The sequence below is a fragment of the Somniosus microcephalus genome, chromosome 1, assembly GCF_052327205.1.
Source record: "Somniosus microcephalus isolate GS21.2 chromosome 1, FLI_Smic_1.0, whole genome shotgun sequence".
Classification (NCBI taxonomy): Eukaryota; Metazoa; Chordata; class Chondrichthyes; order Squaliformes; family Somniosidae; genus Somniosus; species Somniosus microcephalus.
Genome location: NC_140987.1, coordinates 336863179 through 336889584, shown reverse-complemented (window position 1 = coordinate 336889584; position 26406 = coordinate 336863179). Strand labels below are relative to the sequence as shown.

Below are 26406 nucleotides of genomic sequence, written 5' to 3'. Positions count from 1 at the left end.
CCGGTTGCCGTGGTAACCTGGCCCCAAGCTGAAATTCAGTTGCGGCCGCCTCGCCAGTGGCAGCCGCAACTAAGACTCCGGCAAACGAGTGTTGCCGGAGTCTGCGCCGGCGCTTTAAGGAGGCGCGGCGGCCGGCCGCTTTCCCGCCGGCCACCTGCCCGCAGCTCCCTCCCCGGACTTCTCCCCCCCCCCCCCACCGGAACAGATGCAAGCCCGGCACTTGTCCGAGGTGCCGGGCTCATTTTTGCAGAGATTTGCGCGGGCCGCGGCCGGGTGCAGGCAGCTCCTCCTTAACGGAAGGAGGAGGGCTGCACTTCCCGAGCCTGCCGCACCGCAGCGGGCGCCGCAGCGCCGGAATAGCGCCGCAATGCGGCGCGTTGCGCCAGTTTTCAGGCGCTAAAAACCCTTCAGTAGCGCCGGCAGCCGTTTGGGCGCGGCGCTACTGAATTTTTTGGCGCGCGCAAAGGGAATTAGCGCCGGCGCTAACTTCCGGCGCTAAAGCCCTGGCGCAGCGCAAACTCAATTTCTAGGCCATATTGTTTTTAAAAAAAGTTAATTACTTTTTAAATCTTTTATCTAATCTCATTAATTTTCCTACCTTTCCCCGTTTTTGCAGGTAGGCCTCGAAGCCTGGGCGTCTGTTGCCAGCCATGCTGGACCCTAGGCAATTGTTTTGTGGCAAGCTCCTCCCACCCCTCACCCCCCACCCCCCCACTGGGCCCGATTCCAAACCAGCGGCCAGCCATCTTGGTAAAGGCTGGCTGGGGCTTCATTCGCGCTCGCGCTGCACGGCGCACCTCCACACAGAGCGCGGCCAGAAGGAAGCGAGCAGGTTAGCGGGGGGGGGCGGCAGGCGGGGCTCGGGAGGGGAGCGGGAGCGGAGAGGGTTACCCCGGCAACCGGGCTCGCCAGCCGCAATCGGTCGTCTCAAGCCGCTCAGGCCCAGGCCCGATCCCGGAGATCGGGAGGCGGAGAGGGGAGGAGGGTTACCAAGGCAACCGGGCCCAGCCAGCCGCAATCGGCCGTCTCAAGCCGCCTCAGGAGGGCGGCACTCGGGCTGACCGGGGCGCTGCGCTCGGCATGTCAGTGCGTGGGGCGCCACGGAGCTCAGCGGAGCCATTGCCGGCAAAGGGGAGAGGGTCTGCTGGCTCCCCCCTCCCATTCTCCCCCCCTCTTCTCCCCCCCCTCTCCTCCTCCCCTCCCCTCCCCTTTCTCCCCCCTCCCGTTTCTCCCCCCCTCCTCCCCTTTCTCCCCCCTCCCCTCCCCTTTCTCCCCCCTTCCCCCTCTCCCCTTCCCCCTCCCCTTTCCCCCCTCCCCTTTGCCCCCCTCCTCTTTCCCCCTCCCCTTTCCCCCCCTTGCCCCCTCCCCTTTCTCCCCCTCCCCTCCCCTTTCCCACCCCCCTCCCCTTTCCCCCCCTTCCCCACCTCCCCTATCCCCCCTTCCCCGCTCCCCTTTCCCCCCATTCCCCCTCCCCTTCCCCCCCTTTTCCCCCCTCCCTTCCCCCCTCTTTCCCCCCCTTCCCCTCCTTCCCCACCCCTTCCCCCCTTCCTCCCCTTCCCCCCAGCCGCTCTCTCTCTTCATCCCTAGTCGCTCTCTCTCTTCCCCCCAGTCGCTCTCTCTCTTCCCCCCAGTCGCTCTCTCTCTTCCCCCCCAGTCGCTCTCTCTCTTCCCCCCGAGTCGCTCTCTCTCTTCCCCCAAGTCACTCTCTCTCTTCCCCGCAGTCGCTCTCTCTCTTTCCCCCCAGTCGCTCTCTCTCTTCCCCCCCAGTCGCTCTCTCTCTTCCCCCCCCAGTCGCTCTCTCTCTTCCAACAACAACATGCCCTCGAAAATGCCTCGGCACCGCCGGGCATCTATATATATAAAAGGATACATCTGTCTGTCTGTCTGTCTGTCTATCTGTCTGTCTGTCTGTCCTTCAGTCTGTCTGGCTATACACTCTCAAGTTATAGAGCGTACCTACACGTGCATTACATCAAAAGAAAGCTTACGATTCCGGAACAGTCATAAGCGTATTTACATTTCGGCGAGACAAAAATTGTTCCCGCGGTATCCAAAAAACGTTCAAAATTCCGCTCATTAGCATCTCATTATCCCCTCATTAGCAATAGAGTGACATTAAGGTCGACCAATCGTACGGTCGAGCGACCCGACGGTCGACCAATCGCTGCGTGGTGCGGGCGGGTTCCTGGCGCGTGCGGGCGGGCCCTCCTAGAGTCGAGTGACGGGACAATTGACCAATCCTACGCTTCGGTGACCTGACGGTGTGTGGGCGGGCCTTAGCGTTCTGAACTGAGGTGAGTCGCCGCCATCTTGATTCCAAACTTTTCATTTCTTTTTCCCGCTTTCTGCGTCTTTAAAAAAAAAGTCGCTTTTAAAACACATATTGTTTTAAAAAAAAGTTAATTACTTTCTAAATCTTTTATCTAATCTCATTAATTTTCCTACCTTTCCCCGTTTTTGCAGGTAGGCCTCGAAGCCTGGGAGTCTGTTGCCAGCCATGCTGGACCCTAGGCATTTGTTTTGTGGCAAGCTCCTCCCACCCCTCACCCCTCACCCCCCCGCTGGGCCCGATTCCCAACCCGCGGCCAGCCATCTTGGTAAAGGCTGGCTGGGGCTTCATTCGCGCTCACGCTGCACGGCACACACGCACATCCACACAGAGCGCAGCCAGAGGGAAGCGAGCAGGTTAGCGGGGGGGGTGGAGCAGAGAGGGTTACCCCGGCAACCGGGCTCGCCAATTGCAATCGGCCATCTCAAGCCGCTCAGGCCCAGTCCCGGATATCGGGAGGCGGAGAGAGGAGAAGGGTTACCAAGGCAACCGGGGCCCGGCCAGCCGCAATTGGCCGTCTCAAGCCGCCTCAGTCCCGGCCTCGGGAGGGCGGTGCTCGGGCTGACCGGGGCACTGTGCTCGGCATGGCAAGTGCGTGGGGTGGCACGGAGCTCAGCGGAGCCATCGCCGGCAGAGGGGAGAGGGTCTGCTGGGCTGCCCCCTCCCTCCTCTCTCCCCCTCCTTCCCCCCTCCCTCCTCTCCTCCCTCTCCCTCTCCCCCTCTCCTCCCTCCTCGCACCCCTCCCCTCCCTCTCCCCCCTCCCCTCCCCCCTCTCCCCCCTCCTCCCTCCCCTCTCTCCCCCCTCTCCCTCCCCCCCTTCCCCCTCTCCCCCTCTCCTTCACTTCCCCTCCCCCCTTCCCCCCCCTCCTGCCCCCCTTCCCCCTCCCCTCCCCCTCCCCCTCCTCCCCCCTTCTCCCCCCCTCTCTTCCTCCCCCTCCCCCTCCCCCCTTTCTCCCCCCCTCCCCTTTCCCCCTCCCCTCCCCTTTCCCCCCTCCCCTCCCCCACCTTCCCCCCTCCCCTTCCCCCCCAGTCGCTCTCTCTCTTCCCTCCAGTCGCTCTCTCGCTTCCCCCAGTCGCTTTCTCTCTTCCCCCCAGTCCCTCTCTCTCTTCCCCCCAGTCGCTCTCTCTCTTCCCCCCAGTCGCTCTCTCTCTTCCCCCCAGTCACTCTCTCTCTTCCCCCAGTCACTCTCTCTCTTCCCCCCAGTCGCTCTCTCTCTTCTCCCCAGTCGCTCTCTCTCTTTCCCCCCAGTCTCTCTCTCTCTTCCCCCCAATCGCTCTCTCTCTTCCCCCCGTCGCTCTCTCTCTCTTCCCCCCAGTCGCTCTCTCTCTCTCTTCCCCCCAGTCGCTCTCTCTCTCTCTTCCCCCCAGTCGCTCTCTCTCTCTCTTCCCCCCTGTCGCTCTCTCTCTCTCTTCCCCCCAGTCCCTCATCTCTCTCTCTTCCCCCCGTCGCTCTCTCTCTCCCTTCCCCCCAGTCGCTCTCTCTCTCTCTTCTCCCCAGTCGCTCTCTCTCTCTCTTCCCCCCCAGTCGCTCTCTCTCTCTCTTCCCCCCAGTCGCTCTCTCTCTCTCTTCCCCCAGCCGCTCTCTCTCTCTCTTCCCCCTAGTCGCTCTCTCTCTCTTACCCCCAGTCGCTCTCTCTCTCTCTTCCCCCCCAGTCGCTCTCTCTCTCTCTTCCCCCCCAGTCGCTCTCTCTCTCTTCCCCCCAGTCGCTCTCTCTCTCTCTTCCCCCCAGTCGCTCTCTCTCTCTCTCTTCCCCCCAGTTGCTCTCTCTCTCTCTTCCAACAACAACATGCCCTCGAAAAAGCCTCGGCACTGCCGGGCACTCCAGCTAGTTAAATATAAGCTAAATGATTATGGGGGAGAAATTTGGTATCGCCCCGTTTGGGGTACATTTTTTGGCTGGGGGAAAGTTTAGCGCCTTGCGCTAATTATCTCCTCCAACTGCAAACTTGGCTTCTATTGCCCCTGGAGGGTCGATCTTGCTCTCCATCCACACCCTGCTCATTGCAGCCTTGTATCTCGGCCTGGAGAGACCTGTACATCAATTCTGTTGGAAAGAACAATGGAGAGGCCCAGGGAAAGAGCTCAGAGTGCAGCCCCATAGTCTCTTCTAAATTGATGCAAGGTCAAATCAAAATGAACCTGCAAAGTGCTACTCAGTACCCAAAACTCCTTCACACAGCGTTACACCTCTCCAGAAGCCTCTCTCAGAATGCGTGGTGCAAAAATGTCACTGACAAAAAAAGACATAATGCGGCCGCCTTTAAATAGCACTCCCCCAGTCTCTTCCCGACTGCAAAACATTCCCCTCAACCTGTCGTTGCTAGAGGCAGGCAGAAAGGCAGGGCGCGTCACTCAATATCCGGTCCGGGGCGCTACCGGGGCGTTGCACACTCAACTGACATCATGATCTGTGGGAGCAGGAGATCGTGGAAGTAGCTTTTAGCGCCGTTGCAAAATGTCTGATCAATTTCGCGAGCGGCGTAAACATCGCTGCGCCCGAGCGCTGGTTGCTTTGCGCACCATTAGCGCCCTCTTAGGGCGATAACGGGAGGTGCAAAGCAATGAAATTTTTCCCCCTATAAGACTCTGCGGATGTTCTATTCAGACAGGACTTTAAAGGTAGTGTTTTATGATCAGTTGTTAAAGTACAATAGGCTAGTATATATCATGGGAGACAACGTAAACTTCAGTTTTTGATGTTAATAAGTGGTGGAGGAATAACCGTGCAGAGTGGCAGAATGGATTTCTATGATGCAATGGAATGATCATGATGTTGGAAATGTTTTAAATGTTGAATAAATCCATTAAAAAAAAATGGATATGGCACTGGCCTCCTAAGCCAGAGATTGTCCCAACTGGGGTGAAGCTAATTTTTTGCACTTGAAGTGCCGTAAACTGCAAGACTACAGACCAAAAGCTGGGAAGTGGGATTAGGCTGGAGAGTTCTTTCAACCAGCACAGACACGAGGGGCCGAATGGCCTCCTTCTGTGCTGTAAATTTCTACGATTCTATGATTCTAAGCTCCTTAAGCGCAGTGGCTCTGGTACTGGAATCTGAACCTACAGTTCACCAGTTCAAATCCCATCAAGATAAATTGTGAAATTTAATTCAATAAATCTGGGAACCTGTGGGCTGGAACTAAAAATGACAATAACAGGTAATGGAGTGTTGTAAAAACCCAACTGGCTCACTAGTGTCCTCAGCTGAAAGGGTCACTGCCACCCCTACCTGGCCTGACCTACACATGACTCCAGTCCCACACCATGTGGTTATCTCTTACTGCCCTCAGAACAACTCGGGAATGGCAATAAATACCACCTTGTCACATCACCCACATCCCAAGGAAAAAGATTGTATAAATAGTCAATGGTTTAAAGCTGAGAGATTCAATTCATTGATTCTTATATCACAATGTTTAACACTTTGTTATTTACCTAGTAAAATAAAGGGTTCCCTGGTTCATTTTGAATTTAATATTCTTTATAAATCAATGAATTGTTCCCTTTATTTCTCCTTTCCCTCCCCTGTATTTTGGATTTGACTACAGTACCTCCTCCATTTCTGTAAGCCAGGTAAGGGAATCGCCAAACATTGCCCAGACCCACAGCAGAGCCGATCACTGACAGCAAGTAGTCAGTCTTCGAGGACCAGTTGCCTCGCTCCACATTCTCGTCACGTTCATTAGTGGCAGCCTGGGGGAAAGACAGGAAATGGCCGACTCAGAAGTTAGACATTATCAGACTAGAACTCAAGCAAAAAGTACAGTTTTTACCCACTACAGAAATACTGTGTTGTTCTCCATTTAGCAGCAATCGGTTGGTAGTTTGGAAACACCCTGAACCCCACAGAGAGCCTTTGCAATTCACAACAACCAAAACCCCCAAATCATCAGCACATCTCAGGGTTTTACATGAGTTTACTGTCATGTTTTGATAAAATACTCACCATGTCCTCTGGAGGATGTGTTTGATGGTCATTCTGTGAAAACACAGATAAAGCCAATTCTCTCTGGTCCATTTGTGGACAATGATGAACGATTGTTCCACCTGCTCAGGGGTTGGATGTAAACCTTGAGTTGGACACTTTTGTTCAAAAGTCTGTGAACTTTGTCCTGCTCCGGGACTCTGGTTAAGGATGATTCAGCTCCACACCAGTCAATGATTCTTCCACAGTCAGAAGCCAGTCCCTTACTCTGTTTAAAAGGGGTGTAGCTCTGTTTACTGAGGATCTGCTGATACCCAAGCTCACAGAGTACTTCTGCTGTTAATTACTCAATTTCCAGACTAAATGTTCCTATTGCAGGTTATTTGCATTAGTTTCAGAACACTCAGTACCAAAGGGCAGTTATTCTGCATCTACAGGTTTGATGCCAGCAGCATTTTTAAAGGGGACAGCACCAAGTGCACCTGCACCAATCAGGAGCTCAGGCAGTGCAGAACTCTGCATGTGTTTGCTCAAAAATGGGACAGTCTGTTCTGATGTCAGAAACTTAAAGCAATCGAAGGACTGGCTGCGTGATTGTCAAACATTTAAATTCTGTTTGAATATTTGTTTTTGCTCCAGCTATACTGCTCCATGTGGTCTCACGCCCAACACTAAATGACAGACTGATGTCAGTTCAGTTGTAGCTGTGGGCTTTATGTTATGTCACAGACACACAAGATGTACAGTCTAGTTCAGCAAATATGTTTGTAACTTGTTTAGTAAAACATAATCATTGTAGTTCTGACTAGTATGACGAACGGCCCAAATCCCAAGGCCACTATCAGGAGGGGGGAGAGAGACTGTGATCGGGAGCGGGGAGAGAGGCTGGGATCGGGAGCAGGGAGAGAGGCCAGGATCAGGAGGGTGGAGAGAGGCCGGGATCGGGAGCAGGGAGGGGAGAGAGGCTGGGATCGGGAGGGTGGAGAGAGGCTGGGATCGGGAGGGGGGGAGAGAGGCTGGGATCGGGAGGGGGGGGAGAGGCTGGGATCAGGAGGGGGGAGAGAGGCCGGGATCAGGAGAGGGGAGAGAGGCCAGGATCGGGAGCGCTGTGGGGGGCAGGGGGGTGGAGGCTGGAAATGGGGCTGGGGGAGTCCAAAGGCATCCATGAAGGGTGGGGTAGCGCTCCTGCTCTCCTGGCCCACAAGGAGTGCTGGGAAAGGTGCTTACATTGTGGAGCCGGCAGCTCCTGCCTCCCCTTCACTGCCGGGTTTTCCCACCCTGGGAAACCGGCGCAGCAGCAGTGAATTTTAAGTTGGGCTCCCAATTACACTGTGGGAGCCCGAGTTAAATATGTTAAATACACACAATGTCTGATTAACCGTTGGCACTTTCATTTGTCTAACTCAAGTTAAACACAATTATAGCACAACATACACAGAGTAAGTACCTTAAGGGTTCCCGTTTATGCTGCCCAGACTCAAGTGCTGGTCAGGCTTACCTTGCCCTGGGTGCCTCAACTTGGGGACTTGTCCTTGACTGCAATGCCAAAATCTTGCACTACCCTCATATTTATGTCCTGAATTATCATGGCTGCAACCAGATGGTCAATTGTGTGCTAATCTCACTTGATCAGTTTAGCCAGTGGATCTCAAGACTGGAGACTCACTTGATCAGTTTAGTCGAACAACAGCTTCCCAATTTAATATAGTTGCCATCTTACAATACCGAGGAAAAAGACTTATTTTGACACCAATCATACAGGCACTTGCCCGGGTATTTGGCAAGGTTCCTAGGAATGGGTTGGTGCTACGCCACGCACACCAGATCTTGATCAATAACATTGTATGGGAGAATGTTCCCGTGGTTTTTGAGATCTCGGCTCTAAATATTCGGGAACAGTTATGTAAGTGGAGGTACCAACGACTATTTCAGATGCTGTTCGACCAAACAATTGAGAACTTTTATAAACGCACTGCAGGAAGAGAGCGGGGAGATGAGTGGCCACCAGGAGAGGAAAAATGGGCAGAGGTGCCTGAACAGGAGGGGCAGAAAAGAGGGGTATGCGTAGAAAGAGAGATCTCATAGAATGGATGGGGATAGGAGGAGCCCTGGGAATTGCAGCAATGAATTCTGGGAACATAGAGGATTTTTGGGAGGAACATCAGGCTATGCGCAAAGCGTCGCACAGCTTGCTGATAAATATGAATGAGGAACAAAAACAGTCTCGAAGTGAGCACACCATAACGCTCCAGTCACTTATTGAGGTGACGGCACTCGTAAAAACTCAGGTAAAGGTTAACGGCATTGTGGTAAACCACTGTTAACTCTGTACATGTCTGTGTGGTAAACCACTGTTAACTCTGTACAAGTCCGGGCATGTCTCCACCCCTGGCTCCACCCCTAAGCCCGGGTATAAAGGTGACTCACCACCCTTCCCCCGGGAGCTCTTAGGATGGATCCACTAGCAGAGGCATGCTCCAGTTCTTAGTCAATAAAAGCCTACTTCGTATAAGTTCAACTTGTAGTCTTTGGTGTTGTTGATAGTGCATCAGGCATTATTTTGGAAAATGAGAAATCAGATAATTAAGCTGCAAAGGCGGTAGCGTGCACGGTGCATGGGAAGTTTCTCCTGATACAAGTACAGGAGGGACTACAAGACCTAGAAAAGGTGTGGATCCTCTTCTGGGTGTCTGAAGCCCAACTCCGAGGCTGAGTCTCTCCAATGTACCCTGGAACTGACCCCCCTCCTCTGTGTAAGATCCGTAGATATGGGCGGATGATGGTGGCCCGAGGACCGTGTCCTAGTAGTCATCACACGGATAACAGTCCCGGACTCTTCGTTGGGGCAGCCCTCCGGTTGCCCAAATTGGAGAAGTCACAGGAATGGGAACTATTTATGGTGCCCTCGGTGGGGGTAATAGAGGGTGAGTTACATTTGGAGTATATGAAACTGGCCCGAACCTGGATAAGGAGAGGCGTAACTTGAAAGGCACCTAACACTGAATGTTGCCACCTGATTGGAGGAGCATTGGTTTGCTCCTGTGATGTAACTGAACCAGGGGGTCCGGGATGTGAATTCACCTTAAATGAGTATGATCCCCCGGTCTCTTCCATGAGCATTGAAAAATGGGGCCACCCGAATCATAGTGTGGTATATGACCCAATGGCACAATCTGTGGAGCAACCAATTGAAAAACATACAAACATGGATTAAAGACATGCGCATTTACAACCTTTAACTTCTGCTTCCACCCCACTGAGAAAACCATAATTGGGGAGGATCAGTACCATCCGACGCACCAAGACAATTCCACCACCTTCCGAGTAAAAATCAAAGGAATTGCTGCAGCCATTGAGGCAGTGCATGCCTTCGGGCACCCAATTCCTCCACTCTCTCTGAATCTGAAGCGAATCTTGCAACGCACCACGACCTCCCAGAAACATCTCCTAGAAACATAAGGAAAGAGCTAGTCAGGTAGATGAGGAACTAGGAGCGGGACACTGGTATGAGACAACATACAAACTGTCTCAAAATCCCTGGCTACGTCTAAACTCAGTGATAATGGCCCAGAACTTGGTGTCGGGGGCTTGCCGCGCGTGCAAGCCCCCGATGTGCACTTACCCGGCGCGCCGACATCTGAAACCTGGCCCGCAGTGGATTTCCTGTCAGTGGCCCGGTTCTGATGTCGGCGCGCTGTGCTAACCTGACCCAGCGGCGTAGTTAGTGCGATGTGCCGGCTGGGATCAGGTGAGCACTGTTCAGCCAATCAGGGGAGGGGAATCTTCATTCATAAGTTTGAGAGTAAGAACTGTCAAACTCATGAAAAGTACTGCACCCCAAAACACTACTTAAACTTTAAATAAAATTTAAAAAAATCCCAATCATTAAATTAAGTATAAATAAGTTTTAAAAAATAATTTAAACAATAATTTTTTTTTTTGAAAAAAATAATTATTTTCTAAAAAGGGTCTAAAACTAAACTTACCTTATTGTAGATTCTTTAAAATAATAAACCTGTGGAAAAAAAAATTCTAAATTGCACTAAAACACCACTTGCCTGTAAAAATAAATACTTACGTGTGCTTTTTACAAGCGTAAACACCGGAGGCCTTTACACATGCGCAAATCCCCCAAAACAGAGGAAATCCAAGACGCACGCGCTGCCCCCTACAGCGCACGCGCTAGCCTCTTCACCTCTTGGGTTAGAGGAGAGGAAATGCCGGTTTTCAGCGCATGCGCTGTGCATGCTGAAAACCGGCATTTCCTCCGGCCAGATGCGTGAGTACCCCTTCCGTACTCATGCGTTTGGGGAGGATTACTGCCCCATTGTTATTTGTAGTCTTGTTTTGTCCTTATAATGCTTATGTATTGCTGTTACATTTGGTGCCTGGTGAGGAGCCTGCGGGCTACCCAGGGCCAGTTGGAAATGGTGCAATTACTATATTCTGCGGGAGAAGATAAATTGTAACGTGAGAGGGGGACATTATTTGTGCTGCCCAGTTGCCAATGAAAATGCCTTCTCTGACTTTCAGTCAGTAACCGCATGTAAGAGCGGATATCTAAGATGGCCAGTATATTAAATTGGGAAACTGTTGCTAGACTAAACTGATCAACTGAGTCTCCGGTCTTGAGGCCCACTGACTAAAGTGATCAAGTGAGATTAGTACACAATTGACCATCTGGTTGTAGCCACAATAATTCAGGACATAAATATGAGGGGAGTGAGAGTGTATGTTTTGCTATAATTATGTTTATCTAACTTGAGTTAGATGAGTAAAAGTGTCAACGGTTAATCCAACATTGTGTGTATGTGTCAGTAAATCCCAGAGTCACGATCATTGTAACGTAGGGTAAAGACACGTTCCTTTTTGTCCTAGAAGAGCAGGCTGCACTTCCACTGCAGCACTCAGACATAGTGTGGCTTCTGCTTGTGCTGCAATGGAAGCTGAGATCAGCCATCAGACACTGCATGATGGTTGGGTCCACAAGTGCGCTAATGTTTCTGCCCACCCCTTCCATGCTAGAAAATGTGGGCTCCAAACTCTGCGCAAAGCCATGTGCAAGGTTGGTGCTGGACTCCTTTTTGCTCCTTGACATTGCACTCAGGCTTTCTGGCAGTCCTGTCAATGAACCAAGCATTTCAGTGTGCATACGCATCAGCCTTCTCTGTAGGCCACCCCATCGAAGTCCTCATCTGAGTGCTCTGCAGCAGAACTCGGTTGTGATCTCACCCTCCGGGGAGATGCCACCTGTGCTACCCTTTCCCCCTGCCTGGGCTGTAGCCCACTCATGCCCGGTGACTCACCATGTGCTGATCCCACCTCTAAGCTACCCTCTAAACTCTGTGCAGTATCAATATCTGAGCTGGTGGCTGCGAGAGATGGTGTTTCTTCTTCTTCATCACTCTCCTCTCCCTCTTCTTGTACAACCAGTGGCTGGGCAGGTTGGATTTCTTGGGTTCTGAAGTGAGAAAGGTACAAGGGTACGGTTGTGGTGAGGGGGGAGCAGGAAACCAAGAGGAGCTTGCTTATACCATGCGCAGATTGTAAGTCAAAAGAGATTGTAGGATGAAGGGAAAGTGGGATGTGAGAAGGAGGATAAAGTATGAGGATGATCAACCTTTTCCCACACCTTACCTTCCCTCTGTTATTGGCCATCACAGTGTCCTCTTGGCCACAATGCTGAAATAAAAGCCACCACAAAGCAAACATTCCAATCCAAATTCATACATCTATCCATCCAATATGACATCAAGAAATCAACTCACCACACTTGTACATTCCCTCAGTGACTGTCTTGTGTGTGACTTTGCCTATTGTACTGATTGTCACACAGTGGTACCCCAGTGGCTGGTGGAAGGCTGCTGACATTCAATGGGGGACACTGCAGATGGCCTTCCTGGTCGACCTCGAGGAGCTGGTGGCTGGGAGTGTGAAATCGAATGATGGTGTTTCTTCTTCTTCATCTTCACTCTCCTCTCCCTCTTCTTGGTCAACCATTGGCTGGGCAGGCTGGATTTTTTGGGTGTCTGAAACGAGAAAGGCACAAGAGTAAGGTTGTGGTGAGGGGAGGGCAAGAAAGCAAGAAGTGCATGCTTACACCATGTCCAGCTTGTACATTAGGAGATGTTGTGGGATGAGGGGGTATTGGGATGCGAGAAGGAGAATAACATGAGGATACCAGCAACTTGTATTCTTGCAGCTCCATCACTGGCCAAGGGCTCAGCCATGCCCCTGCCAAGATTGGCCAGCACCCTCTCCTCCAAGGGAGTGAGGTGAAGCTAGGAATGTGAGGTGAGCCTCGTGTTTCGTCGAGATTTTTGGAAGGTGAGTGATGCGGTGGGGGCGGTCGTGCATTGAGCAGTGTGTGAGGCTAGTGGGGCAGTTGGTAGGAGATGATTTTGAAGATCCATTCACTGACCTTGACCACTTGTCTGAGAACATGAAATATCTTTGGGCACTGGAGCCAGGTCCTGGGGATGACACTGCTGGCAGTGACTGCCTCAGCGATCTGGCCCCACATCCTTCTGTCTGGCCTGGCCCCCTGTGGATAGAGGACCTCTCCTCCAGTGCTGACCCCTGCATAAAGGTGGAGTGCTGCGTGCGAGACCCTGGGTTCCCTTTTCCTGGTCTATTGAGCGATTTGTGTTAGTGCTGAAGCACTTTTATCATTTTTTATGTGCAGAAGGCAGTTCAGCTTTAAGAGCCGAAGACTGCCTTGTTTAGAATGATTTTTAATTTTTTTTAGAAAGCAGTTGGGCTTTAAGGGCTAGAGACTGCCTATTTTGGAATGATTTAAAATAAATGTTCACAAGGCAATTCACCTTTCAGACTGCTTTCAAAAATGCAACCTTGCTTTAAGAGAAATGGTGGGGGAGTGGGACTAGCTGAAGTTCTCTTGCAGAGAGCTTGCATCGGCTCAATGGGCTGAATGGCCTCCTTCTGTGCTGTAATCATTCTATGATTCTATTCTGTGAATGTAGCCTTGCTCCAGTGACGCGATAGCAATGTGACATTTGTCCTCCTGCTGAGGGCACAGCCTGAAGTAGCACGTTAATCCCTGGGCTGAGCACTAACATCATTCAAATCAGCAGTCAGTACCAAAATAATATATGCAGCCTATGCTTTCTAAATGGCACGAGCAAATCTTGCCCTGCAGTGCCACCTCCCATTTTTGGGCCTTCTTGAATTTCTTGGCCAAACATCTCTTTTAGAAAAACAAAACATGAAACCAACATCAGTCTTAAAAACTGAATGAGAGATAGAGAGTTTCCCTGGTCGAACATCTGACCAAATTTGGAATGAGGGAAGAAAACATTTCACTTGCTGTGTCTGCATTTTCATCCATCCATCTATCTATCCATCCATCTATCTATCCATCTATCCATCCATCCATTTATCCATCCATCTATCCATCTGTCTCTCCATCTATCTATCCATCTATCTATCCATCTATCTATCCATCTATATAGCCATCTATCTATCCATCCATTTATCCATCCATCTATCCATCCATCTATCCATCTATCTATCCATCTATCTATCCATCTATCTATCCATCTATCTATCCATCTATCTATCTATCCACTTATCCATGCATCTATCCATCTATCTATCCATCTATCTATCCATCTATCTATCCATCTATCTATCCATCTATCCATCCATCTATCCATCTATCCATCCATCTATCCATCCATCTACCCATCTATCTATCCATCTATCTATCCATCTATCTATCCATCTATCTATCCATCTATCTATCTATCCACTTATCCATGCATCTATCCATCTATCTATCCATCTATCTATCCATCTATCTATCCATCTATCTATCCATCTATCCATCCATCTATCCATCTATCCATCCATCTATCCATCCATCTACCCATCTATCTATCCATCTATCTATCCATCTATCTATCCATCTATCCATCCATCTATCCATCCATCTACCCATCTATCTATCCATCTATCTATCCATCTATCTATCCATCTATCTATCCATCTATCTATCCATCTATCTATCCATCTATCCATCCATCTATCCATCTATCCATCCATCTATCCATCCATCTACCCATCTATCTATCCATCTATCTATCCATCTATCTATCCATCTATCTATCCATCTATCCATCCATCTATCCATCCATCTATCCATCCATCTATCCATCCATCTATCCATCCATCTATCCATCTATCCATCCATCTATCCATCCATCTATCCATCCATCTATCCATCCATCTATCCATCTATCTATCCATCTATCTATCCATCTATCTATCCATCTATCTATCCATCCATCTATCCATCTACCTATCCATCTATCCATCCATCTATCCATCCATCTATCCATCCATCCATCTATACATCCATCTATCCATCCATCTATCCATCGATCCAGAAATATGTTTCTTCTATCACTATACAGAATAATCAATTTATCTTCATTCTCTCATATTTCATTGTTCGGATCATGATTCTTATTAGATTTATGAAGAGAAAGTAGTATCAGTAATTGTAATCATGAAACTATTGGATTGTCATAAAAACTCATCTGGTTCACGAATGTCCTTTAGGGAAGGAAATCTGCCATCCTTACCTGGTCTGGCCTATATGTGACTCCAGACCCACAGCAATGTGGTTGACTGCCCTCTAAAATGGCCTAGCAAGCCATTCAGTTGTAACAAACCGCTACGGCGCAAAATAATCAAAATAAAACTGGACCAACCACCCGGCATCGGCCTTGGCACCAGCTACGGAGATGGCAATGGCACACCCAGCCCAGTCAACCCTGCAAAGTTCTCCTCACCAACATCCGGGGACTGGTGCCAAAATTGGGAATGCTGCCCCACAGACTAGTCAAGCAACAGCCTGACATAGTCATACTAACAGAATCATACCTATTAGGCAATGTCCCAAACTCCTCCATCACCATTCCTGGGTATGTCCTGTCCAACTGGCAGGACAGACCCCCCAGGGATGGTGGCACAGTGGTATACAGTCGGGAAGGAGTGGCCCTGGGAGTCCTCAAGATTAACTCTGGACCTCATGAAGTCTCATGGCTTCAGGTCAAGCATGGGCAAGGAAACCCCCGACTGATTACTACCTATCGCTCTCCCTCAGCTGATGAATCAGGACTCCTCTGTGTTGAACACCAGTTGGAAGAAGCACTGAGAGTAGCAAGGGCACAGAATATACTCTGGGTGGGGGACTTCAATGTCCATCACCAAGAATGACTCGGTAGCACCACTGCTGACTGAGCTGGCCGAGTCCTGAAGGACATAACTGCCAGTCTGGGCCGTCTTTACACTGAGGACACCCTCCATCGTGTTGTGTGGCACTACCACCATGCTAAATGGGATAGATTCAGAACAGATCTAGCAGCTCAAAACTGGGCATCCATGAGGCACTGTGGGCCATCAGCAGCAGCAGAATTGTATTCCACCACAATCTGTAACCTCATGGCCCGGCATATCCCTCACTCTACTATTACCATCAAGCCAGGGGACCAACCCTGCTTCAATAAGCAATGTAGAAGAGCATGCCAGGAGCAGCACCAGGCTTACCTAAAAATGAGGTGCCATCCTGGGGCAGCTGCAACACAGAACTACATGCATTATAAAAAGTGGAAGCAGCATGCTATAGACAGGGCAAAGTGATCCCACAATCAACGGATCAGATCAAAGCTCTGCAGTCCTGCCACATCCAGTCGTGAATGGTGGTGGACCATTAAACAACTAACAGGAGGAGGAGGCTCCATGAATATCCCCATCCTCAATGATGGTGGAGCCTTTCCAAACTCCATGCATTCCATTGAATCAGTTTCAATATCTTAATTTTCGGCACTTGCAAATTTTTTCATGGTCTTAACCAATTCTACCTTTACATTCTCCTCCAGTCATATATCCCTGCACTCAGCCTCCATTCCTTTGACATTCGTTTATTCTTTGCTCCTCACTCCTTCCATCCCAATCTAGCAAGTAATCTTTCAACCACTAAACCCATCCTCTGGAACTCCCTCCTTGAATCCTTCATCGCATCACCTCCTTCCCAGCTTTCCAAACCTCCACAAGATCCTTCTTATCATCAGTACCTTCATTCTTCACCCCACATTTCTGTTTTCCTTTCCCTCCTACTGTGTCCACTGTTACCCCGTACCACTCCCCACCAGCCCCGACCCCCTGCATTATATGTGATGAGTTGTCTTCCTTCGCATGAGGAGTGTAGTGTATGTGCCTTTAAGTCAGAACTACTTTTACAGATACTGTATACTGTAGTACCGGCAGTGACCACACCGGTATATAAGCTTTGCGCATGCCTCTGTACCCCCAGTCTAGAGACTACCCTCCTCCAGTAAAGACCTGTTTATTGTTAATGTACAGCATCCGTGTGATTATTTAATAATTGCATATGCACTGAACCACAGATCCAACAGTGGCGACGAGTGTCGATTCGAATCTGCCTGCAACATAAAAAAATAAAAAATAGTCGAGGCCAGGAACACGGGCGTCGACCATGAGCAACTGCCCAGCAGTCAGGCAGAGATTCAACTTCGCAGGGGAGGCTGTGGAGAGCCGGGCTTGGTTCCCCAGCCACGACGAGCAGTAAGAGACCGATGACAGGTCCAGCGCAGACCCTTCCCGAGCAGCGGCGGCTGGAGCCGACCGACGGCGGAGAGAAAGCCGAGCAACGTCGACGGGGTAAGACAGAGGGTGAAGAGTGCAGGGCGCAGCCGGGTGTTGAACACCGAACGGCGTCGAGAAAAAGAAAACAAACCGGAGAGAGAGAGGGTAAAGAAACAGCCGGGTTCTAGACTGAGCGGCGTCAAAAAATATAAAAAGAAGAACGCGCAGAGCACAGCCAGGGCTCACAGGCTGAACAGGGTCTGCGGGGCAAAGAAAGGGGAGATGCCATTGAGCCACGGAGAAGAAGGAAGAGCGCAGGAGGCGCCAATTTTAGAAGCCGCAGCAGAGAAGAAGGGCTAGCGCGGGAAGGAAGGAAAGCACGGGAGACGCCATTTTGTGCCAGCGGAGAAGAAGGGGAAGCGCGGGAGGCACCATTTGTGGCAGTTAACTCACACCCAAGGATGCCGAAGAGTGGCAGTATCTCTACGTTCGACAATGAAGTCGAAGATTGGGCGACATATGTGGAATGTATTGAGGTGTACTGCAGGGCGAATGAAGTGCCAGATGCTAATAAAGCACTGGTTCTGTAAAATTCCATGGGTGCAAAAACTTATGGGTTACTGCGAAATCTAATAACCACAGAGAAGCCGGTAAACAAGAATTTTGAAAGCATAGTAGAAATCCCACAGGACCACTTAAACCCCACACCGCTGCTGATAGCAGAACGATTTAAGTTCCAGAAAAGGAACCAACACAAAGATGAAAGCAATGCTGAGTACCTAACGGAACTGCGCAAGCTATCGAAACACTGCCAGTTTGGAGCGGGACTAGCAGATATGTTAAGGGACAAGTTTGTGTGTGGGCTACAAAGTGAAGGAACCCAGAAATGGCTTCTATCAGAAAAGGACCTTACGCTGGACAAAGCTTTCAGTATGGCAGTATCACACGAAGCAGCCGCAAGGGGCGCTGCAGAGATACAACGGAGACCGCAAAAATATGCCACCAATGAAATGTCCTATGGAACAGGGAAGTGCTATCGCTGCGGCAGAACAACACATGACCAGAAAGATTGTTGGTTCAAGGACCAAGTGTGCAGACAGTGTGGGAAAACAGGACACATAGCAAGAGTTTGCAGGTCTGGGAAAAAAACCAACAGTAAGAAATCGCCACAGGAGAAGTACAAAAAGGTACACCAGGTGATGGACAGTGGTTCAGATGAACAGAAAAGTGACACAGACTCCGGAAGCAAGGCGCTGGGTTGTCTGAAACTACATAAGGTAACAGAAATGGAGGCTCACCAGACTATCCGGGTTACACTCAAGATAGACGGAGTCCAAGTGAAAATGGAATTGGACACAGGGTCAGCTCTAACAGTCATAAATCAAAGAGACTACAAGCGGCTATTTTCACACATACCCTTGAAAGCTACAGAGATTGTCTTGAAGACGTATACGGGGCAAAAAGTCTACCCAAAGGAAAAATAAGGGTGAAAGTGACATATAAAGGCCAGGAAATACCTAAAATGGATATATATGTATTGCCAAATGGAGGACCACCACTGCTAGGACGTGAATGGATCCGGAAGATACAATTAGATTGGCATTCCATACAGGCACTGAAGGTTGAGGCCAAAAAGGATGACGACGTCACACCTGGACGACTGTCAAAAATGCTAACTGACGCAAAAGAAGTGTTCCAGGAGGGATTAGGAACACTAAAAGGAATAACAGCAACGATTAAAATAGAGGGAAATGCAAGCCCAAAGTTTCTGAAGGCCAGACCAGTGCCTTATGCGATCAGACCAGCTGTTGAAGCAGAGCTGGAAGGTTTGGAACGTTCAGGAGTACTGTCCAAAGTGGACTGGAGTGAGTGGGCTACACCCATCATTCCTGTAATGAAGAGGTCATTGAGTAATACGCCTGGGGAACCAAAGAAGGTCCGCATCTGTGGGGATTTTAAGGTGACAGTGAACCCAGTCCTTCACATGGTGCAATATCCGCTTCCACGAATTGAGGATATTTTCGCCTCGCTATCTGGAGGTAAACGCTTCACCAAAATTGATCTAGCCCAGGTGTACTTGCAAATGGAGGTAGAAGAAGCTTCGAAACATTACCTTACGATCAACACTCATAAAGGTCTCTATCAATACAACCGGCTGGTGTTTGGAGTAGCCTCGGCTCCGGCTATCTGGCAAAGGGCGATGGATCAGGTCCTGCAAGGGATTCCAGGGACCCAGTGTTAATTGGATGACACCTTGGTCACGTGTGAAAATGACGGTGATCACATCGCCAGCTTGGAGAAGGTGCTCACCAGATTAAAGGAGTATGGGCTACGAGCTAATCGCCACAAGTGCGAGTTTTTCCAGAAACAGATCTCGTATTGTGGCCACGTCATCGATGAAGAGGGGTTACATAAGTCCCCTGACAAGATTGAGGCAGTAGTCAAGGCTCCAGCACCAGAAAATGTGTACAACTGAGGTCGTTCCTCGGGCTGGTAAACTACTACCACAAGTTATTACCAAAATTGTCTACGGTATTACACCCGCTGAACACCCTACTGCAAACAGGAGTACCATGGAAGTGGGATGACAAACACAGATGAGCTTTCCAGAAGTGTAAAGAACTGATCACATCAAAAGAGGTGTTGGCCCATTTCAACCCAACACTATCAAATTCGTTTGGCATGTGATGCATCACCCTATGGTATTGGAGCGCTGCTGTCGCACAAATTCCCAGACGGGTTGGAGAGGCTAGTAGCCTTTGCCTCTCTGTCACTAACCTCAGCCGAGCGCAGCTACGCCCAGATTGACAGGGAGGCCCTCAGCCTAGTATGGGGAGTAAAAAAATTCAACCACTATCTGCATGGGCAGAAGTTCACCTTGCTGACTGACCACCAACCACTTGTCTCCATCTTTAATCCTAAGAAGGGCGTTCCAGTGATGACTGCACAGCGGTTACAAAGATGATCCCTGTTTCTAGGGGCAAATCAATATGAAATAGAATATAAAGGCACGAAACAGCATGGGAACGCTGATGGGCTATCGCGTCTGCCACTGCCTACTGTGGAGGAAGCACCAGCAGTGGACCCTATCGAGATATTTTATTCGTCAATAATTGAACGATTGCCAGTAACGAACGCGGATATAGAGAAGGAGACCCGCAATGATCCGCCGCTGTCGCGGGTATATGAATTGACAGTGAGGGGATGGCCAACACATGGCGACTCACTGTTGCCAGCATTCTCATCCAGAAGAGAACAGCTGTCAGTATGCCAGGGGACAGTGATGTGTGGATCCAGAGTGGTGATTCCACCCAAGTTAAGGGAGAGAGTGCTAAATGAGCTACTTGAAGGTCATCTGGGGGGAGTGAAAATGAAAAGCCTTGCTAGGGCTTATGTGTGGTGGCTGGGAATTGATCAACAAATCGAAGACCTAACTAAGAGCTGCTTAGGATGCCAGAAGGTCCAAAATGCACCACCACATGCCCCTCAACACCCATGGGAGTGGCCCTCCTCTCCATGGCAACGGGTGCATATTGATTTCGCTGGTCCATTCATGGACTCAATGTTCTTAATAGCAGTGGATGCTCATTCAAAGTGGCCTGAGGTGATAAAAATGTCTTCAACCACTACAGAGAAAACGATTGCAGTCCTACGGACCATATTTGCCAGAAACGGTTTGCCAGAGCAGATTTTCTCTGATAATGGACCACAGTTTGTGTCCGACGAGTTCCAAAAATTTATGAAAAGGAATGGGGTAAGGCATTACACATCCGCCCCGTATCATCCAGCCACAAATGGATTGGCTGAGAAGTTCGTACAAACCTTTAAGAAGGCGATAAAGGCCATGTACGATGATGAAATTCCACTACAGCATAAGATGGACAATTTCTTATTAGCCTACCGAAACGTGACACATGCAGTTACCAACCAGACCCCAGCCATGATGTTCTTTAACCGAAGGTTGAGATCTCATCTGGACTTGCTCAGACCAAATGTGCGAAGAAATGTTGAGGACAAACAATTCCAGCACATCAATGAGAAGCCGACAAGGAGCTTCAATGTAGAACAACCAGTCTTGGCCCGTGACTACCGAACAGAGAAATGGCAACCCGGAACAATATGTACAAGGCAGGGGCCATTAATGTACACAGTGGATGTTGGGGAGAACATTGTGAGACGCCACGTCGATCAGATCTTAGCGCCACAGGAATGCGTCAACCCCATGTCTCGAGTACCTGGGGATGAACCCGACATACCGGTAGCATCTACTTCAGACCCAGTAGCAGTGGAATCCGATGAACTACCCGATGAAAAGGGGTCAGAATCGTCTCTGCACCAAGAACAAGAACCTCCGGAAAGGCGCTATCCGAAAGGGTCAGGAAGCCGCCCCAAAGGCTGAATCTATAAATGGACTTTTGTTGTTTAATGTACATGTTGAAATGTTAATTGTTATTTGAATATTAGGGGTATTATTAATCTAAAAGGGGAGGAATTGTAGTGTATGTGCCTTTAAGTCAGAACTACTTTTACAGCTCCTGTATCCTGTAGTACCGGCAGTGACCACACCGGTATATAAGCTTTGCGCATGCCTCTGTACCCCCAGTCTAGAGACTACCCTCCTCCAGTAAAGATCTATTTATTGTTAATGTACAGCATCCGTGTGATTATTTAATAATAGCATATCCACTGAACCACGGATCCAACAAGGAGCACTATAGAAATGATTGTTATTGTTGAAAATACTAGTTTATGTTACAATAATATGGCAAGATACAAGATTTTTAGGGCTGCTGTTTTATTGATAGTCATAAAGGTGACAACTGTTTATTGACATTGTTCTACTCGCCTCTTTCAAGCTCCTAATAGTAATTCTTCCCTTAGTCTCTGCATTGAGTGATTCCTCACCTTGGAATTTTAATCTACATCTCAACTCACCTTTGCCCTCTGATTTCACTGACTTCCTGTCCTCTCTCCATATAAACAATCCTAACCATATTCAGAGTGATCTGCTCAAACTTGCTATCTCATTTGGCCTCCCTACTCCCAATGTCTCAACCATAGACAAGACCAACTCTGATCAATTCCCTGTATCTCCCATCATCCATATAACACAGACTTGAGCATTTCTGTCAATGACTGGTTCAGTCAATCATCTCCAGATCTGGCTGGATCACATCAAGCGCAATCAGACTTCATTCTCTTCTACCAGAATCAGCCACTACACCAGGAACATTCTAGAGAGCAAACATAACTACTGGCTTTTGTCTCCACTATCAACCACCTACTTGAATCTTAGTCCCCTCCCACCTCCAACAATGTAGGAGCGCATGGACTTCTCTGTCACTAAAATTGAAAGTGTCCATTCTGCTTCCTCTATTGCTTGCCACCCCTTCCCCTGCCCACGAAGCCATACCTCCCCACATTCTCTTCCCTGTCCTAGCCCTGATCCTGTGTTTCTCTAGTTCTCTCCTATCACCCCTCATGCCCTCTCTAAGTTCATCTTGTCCATGAGACTCACCTCCTGCTCCTTTAATCCCATTCCCTCTAAACTGCTGATGACACAACTTCCCTTCCTGGCTCCTGTGCTAGCTGACATTGTAAATAGTTCCCTCTCCTCGGGTCTTGTCCCCCTGCCCTTTCAAACTGCTGTCAACACCCCTTCTTCAAACAAACCCAGCCTTGAACCCTCTCTCGGTGCAAACACCCACCCCATCTCCAAAGTCCTTACATGTCTTGTTGCCTCCCAAATCCAGGCCCATCCCTCCAGGAACTCTATGTTTGATGCTCTCCAATCAGGTTTCTGCCCCTGCCATAGCACAGTAACGGCCCTAATCAAAGCTGCAATTTACTTCCTCTGTGACTATGACTGTGGTGCATTTTCCATCCTTATCCTGCTCGACCTTGCTACACCCACACCCTGCTCCTCCACTGCTTCTACTCCACTGCCCAGCTCAGTGTGACTGCCATCGCTTGGATCCATTCTTACCGATCCAACTGCAGCCAGAAACCCTCCAGAAATGGCTTCTCTTCTCACCCCCATCCTATTGGCTCTGGAGTAACCCAAGGATCTCTCCTTGGCCCCCTCTTCTTCCTCATCTACATGCCACCCCTTGGCAACATCATCCAAAGAAATGGGGTCAGCTTTTACATGTGTGCTGACAAAATCCAGCTCTACCTCTCCACCTCTTCACTTGACCCTGCACTATGTTTGTGTTGTCAGACTGCTTGTCCGACATCCAATCCTGAGGAGCCCAATTTTCTCCACTTAAACATTGGGAAGCCTGAAGTCATAGTCTTCGGACCCTGCTGCAAATTCCGTATCCTCGCCACTGATTCCATCTCCCTCCCCAACACTGTCTCAGGCTGAATCGGACTGCTTGCAACCTCGGTGTCCTATTCACTTTCATGATGAGCTTTTGATCTCATGTCTTCTCCATCACAAAGACCATCTAATTCCACCTTCATATCATCACCTCCCTTGGTCCCTGCTTTTGCCCATCTGCTGATGAAACCCTCATCCTTGCCTTTGTTATCTCAAGACTTGACTGTTGCAATACTCTCTTTCATTAGCTTGGCATCATTTTATTCTAATTGTGCCTTTCAGAAACACTTACGGACATTTCAATGGAATGAAAGTTGTGCACATTCTTTAAAGGGCAGCCAATCTGTTTTGCCTGATTATTACCCAGGTGCTGAGGTCATTTATCTACCCCAGTTGGTCAGAAGGTCAAAGGTTCAAGGCCCATTCCAGAACTTGAACATAAAGGGCTGGATTTTAATTCATGGGTGGGCTGGGGTCGTGTAATCTGCATTTCGTGTTATCCACCCAAATCTAAATTGATGTGGGAGATTGATGCAATTTTAACTTAATTGACCAATTGAGTTCCAACGTGTGGGAACCCATGTCAAATTGAGTTTTTCCAGTCTGAAAGTCACCTCCGATGACATCATCATTGATGCTGAATTTAAGGTCTGCAACAAGCCTTGCTTCTTCTGCAGACTGCCAAGAATTTGGCCTTTCTTGCTACAGGGACCTGGGGGAAGAATGGCCAGCCAGAGAGCTGGGGCTGCTCCGAGGTTTGATGACGTTGCCTTGCAGGCTTTAGTTGAGGGAGCAAGAGCTCATAAAGAGGTGCTCTTCCCTTCTTCAGGGAGGAAGAAGCCTCCCAAGCAGACCAAGGCTGTGTGGATCCAGGTGGCAGAGGAGATCAACACATTATCAGTAACCCGCAGAACCTGGATTCAATGCAGGAAGAGATTGCATGACCTTCTGTGCACAGGAAAAGTGAGTATGAATTTCCCATCAACCTCAATCTGATCCCCATTGCCTTTCCTCACCTAACTATTCGACTATGCAGCCCTCACACTCCCTATCACCGTGATGCTATGAAAACAACGGACAACACACAGGGAGGGCCCTTGGTCTTGCCACTTCACTCCATCTTTGTCTCCTTCTAAGTATCTATGCTACGGAATCTCTACACTCACTCCTTCATTCTCACTCAACCTCCACTTGTCTCCCTCATTGCAGGAAAAGAGAGCTCACAATAAGCGAGAAAGAGCGAGGACAGGAGGAGGGCCACCCTCAGTAGCCCACCTCACCACCTGGGAGGAGGCGGTCCTGGAGATCGTAAGATTGGGGAAAGATGCACAAGTGGGTGATGGACAGAGGGATGCATCACAGCAAGCTGGTGACAGAATCGTTTTCCATCTCTCTCATTGACATTGCATGAGTCGCTGATAATGATTCTGAAGCTGTAACAGATGGACTTATGATCATCTGCAATATGTAATGTGCATGTAACCTTGACATCAGATCTCTGACTCTTTCCTTTTACTCCCCCACAGGGCCATCCCAGGCACCCATCCCCACTAGCCAAGAGGAACAGCATGAGCCTCAAGACTCCTCAGAGGAAGTTGCAACCTCTGAGGGCGCAGCGTCAGCAGAATTCAGCGCACCCAGCACCAGCGCAGACACTCACACCTCGGTGGGACCTTCGGGACATAGAGTAGTGTTGTCACCTGGTGTATCACAGCTCACAAGTGAGCATCAGCAGATTGTGGAGACAGGGACAGCAGTGGAGAATCCTAGTCGGAGGGCGCAGGACTCTGCTAGCTCTGCTCAGCTGCATGTCGACCCTCTGCCTCTGGGTCCATCCATAAGATGAGCGGTGCTGAAACTCCAGGAACAGATGCAGGAGTCTCCGGCAGGTTTTGTCTCCAGTGTCGCTGTGAGTGTGGAGCGAATGGAGGAGTCCATAGCGAACATGAGCAGAGCCTTTGTGGAGTTATTGGCGTATGAACGCATCACCATGGAAAGGATGGCAACCTCCATGGAGATGATAAGTCGCCAGAGTGCAGAAAACATGGTGAGTGTTCAGAATAGAATGACATCTCTGGAGGAGCGATTGTCATCTATTGAACAGAGAAAGCAGACCTTCATGGAAGTCCTTCTGAGTAGGACTGCCAGTGCAGATACAGGTCCCCATGGCCCCCCTGATGTGCAGCAAGGTGCTTTCAAGCCATTGCAAGTGCTGAGGGGGACCTGACCCATGAGAGGGAAGTTGGTGGCAGACATCAAGGAAGTGAGGGCTCCTCTCCAAGCGCTCACACTTCCATGCCACTGCAGAGCCCTTGGTCAGAGCCCCACCAGAGTCCACACCCATCTGAGATTGACATCTCAACCCCTGCACTGCCGCAGGAGCAGCAGACTGTTGCCGATCCCTCACAGATTCGCAACCCCAGAGGATGCCCGTCAAAGGTGTCGAGACAGGAGCAGCAGGAAAGTGAGCAAGGGGTCTCCACATCTGCTGAAGCCACAGGGGAAGCACCACGTAGGAGCATGTGTAAGAGAAAGATACTGCACAAATAGTCACAAGGGTAGTCACTTGGGTGAAATTTGATGTTTTCTGTGAAAAAGCCATCAGATGAATAATGTAAATAAAAAGTCTGATGGCTACTGCTGTAGTTGTGGCATGTGTCATTTTGCGAATGGGACTTTCACATTGAGGGCTTAGAATTACTTGCAATTGTCAGTATGGTGGTCAAATTGTTAGGAATCCGCTGGTCCTTGGCCATTGTCGATGCTCAGGTAAGAAGCTGTGAGGCAAAAGTGCTTGATTGGCTAGACTAAGCAAATCTGGCCAAGATGAGTGCGTTCCTTGCATCCCGGGCAGCAATGTTCTCACATACTGCTGCCGCTGGTTGATGAGCCTCTGCAAGATGTTCATTTTCGCTCTCCTCCTCCTCCTCCTCCTCCTCATCCTCATCTGAGGAGAATATGTGATGAGCCACTTGGTCCTCAGGAATCTGCAAGCCACGATGCTGTGCCATGTTGTGAAGTGCACAGCAAACCACAGCGATTCTGGAGACCCTGGCTGCTGAGTACTGCAGGGCTCCACCTGATCTATCCAGGCATCTGAAGCGCATCTTCAGCAAACTGATGGTTTGCTCGATTATGGCTCTGGTGGACATGTGGCTGGAGTTGTAGCTCTCCTCAGCTTTGTTGGATGGTCTCCT

At 49.6% G+C, this 26406-nt stretch overlaps 1 protein-coding gene and 1 pseudogene across 1 annotated transcript in view; one reads left to right on the top strand and one right to left on the bottom strand.

Annotated features, from left to right (window-relative positions):
- LOC147124923 (sodium- and chloride-dependent neutral and basic amino acid transporter B(0+)-like) overlaps positions 1-6348 on the bottom strand; it is a 328414-nt gene extending 322066 nt beyond the window's left edge. The window contains exons 1-2 of the mRNA XM_085994777.1: positions 6277-6348; positions 5882-6023 (exon numbers count right to left, since the gene is read on the bottom strand). Coding sequence (XP_085850903.1) covers positions 5882-6023; positions 6277-6348 — 214 coding nt within the window. The remainder of the gene's footprint in view (positions 1-5881; positions 6024-6276) is intronic.
- LOC147124922 (sodium- and chloride-dependent neutral and basic amino acid transporter B(0+)-like) overlaps positions 1-26406 on the top strand; it is a 643543-nt pseudogene that overhangs the window by 422216 nt on the left and 194921 nt on the right.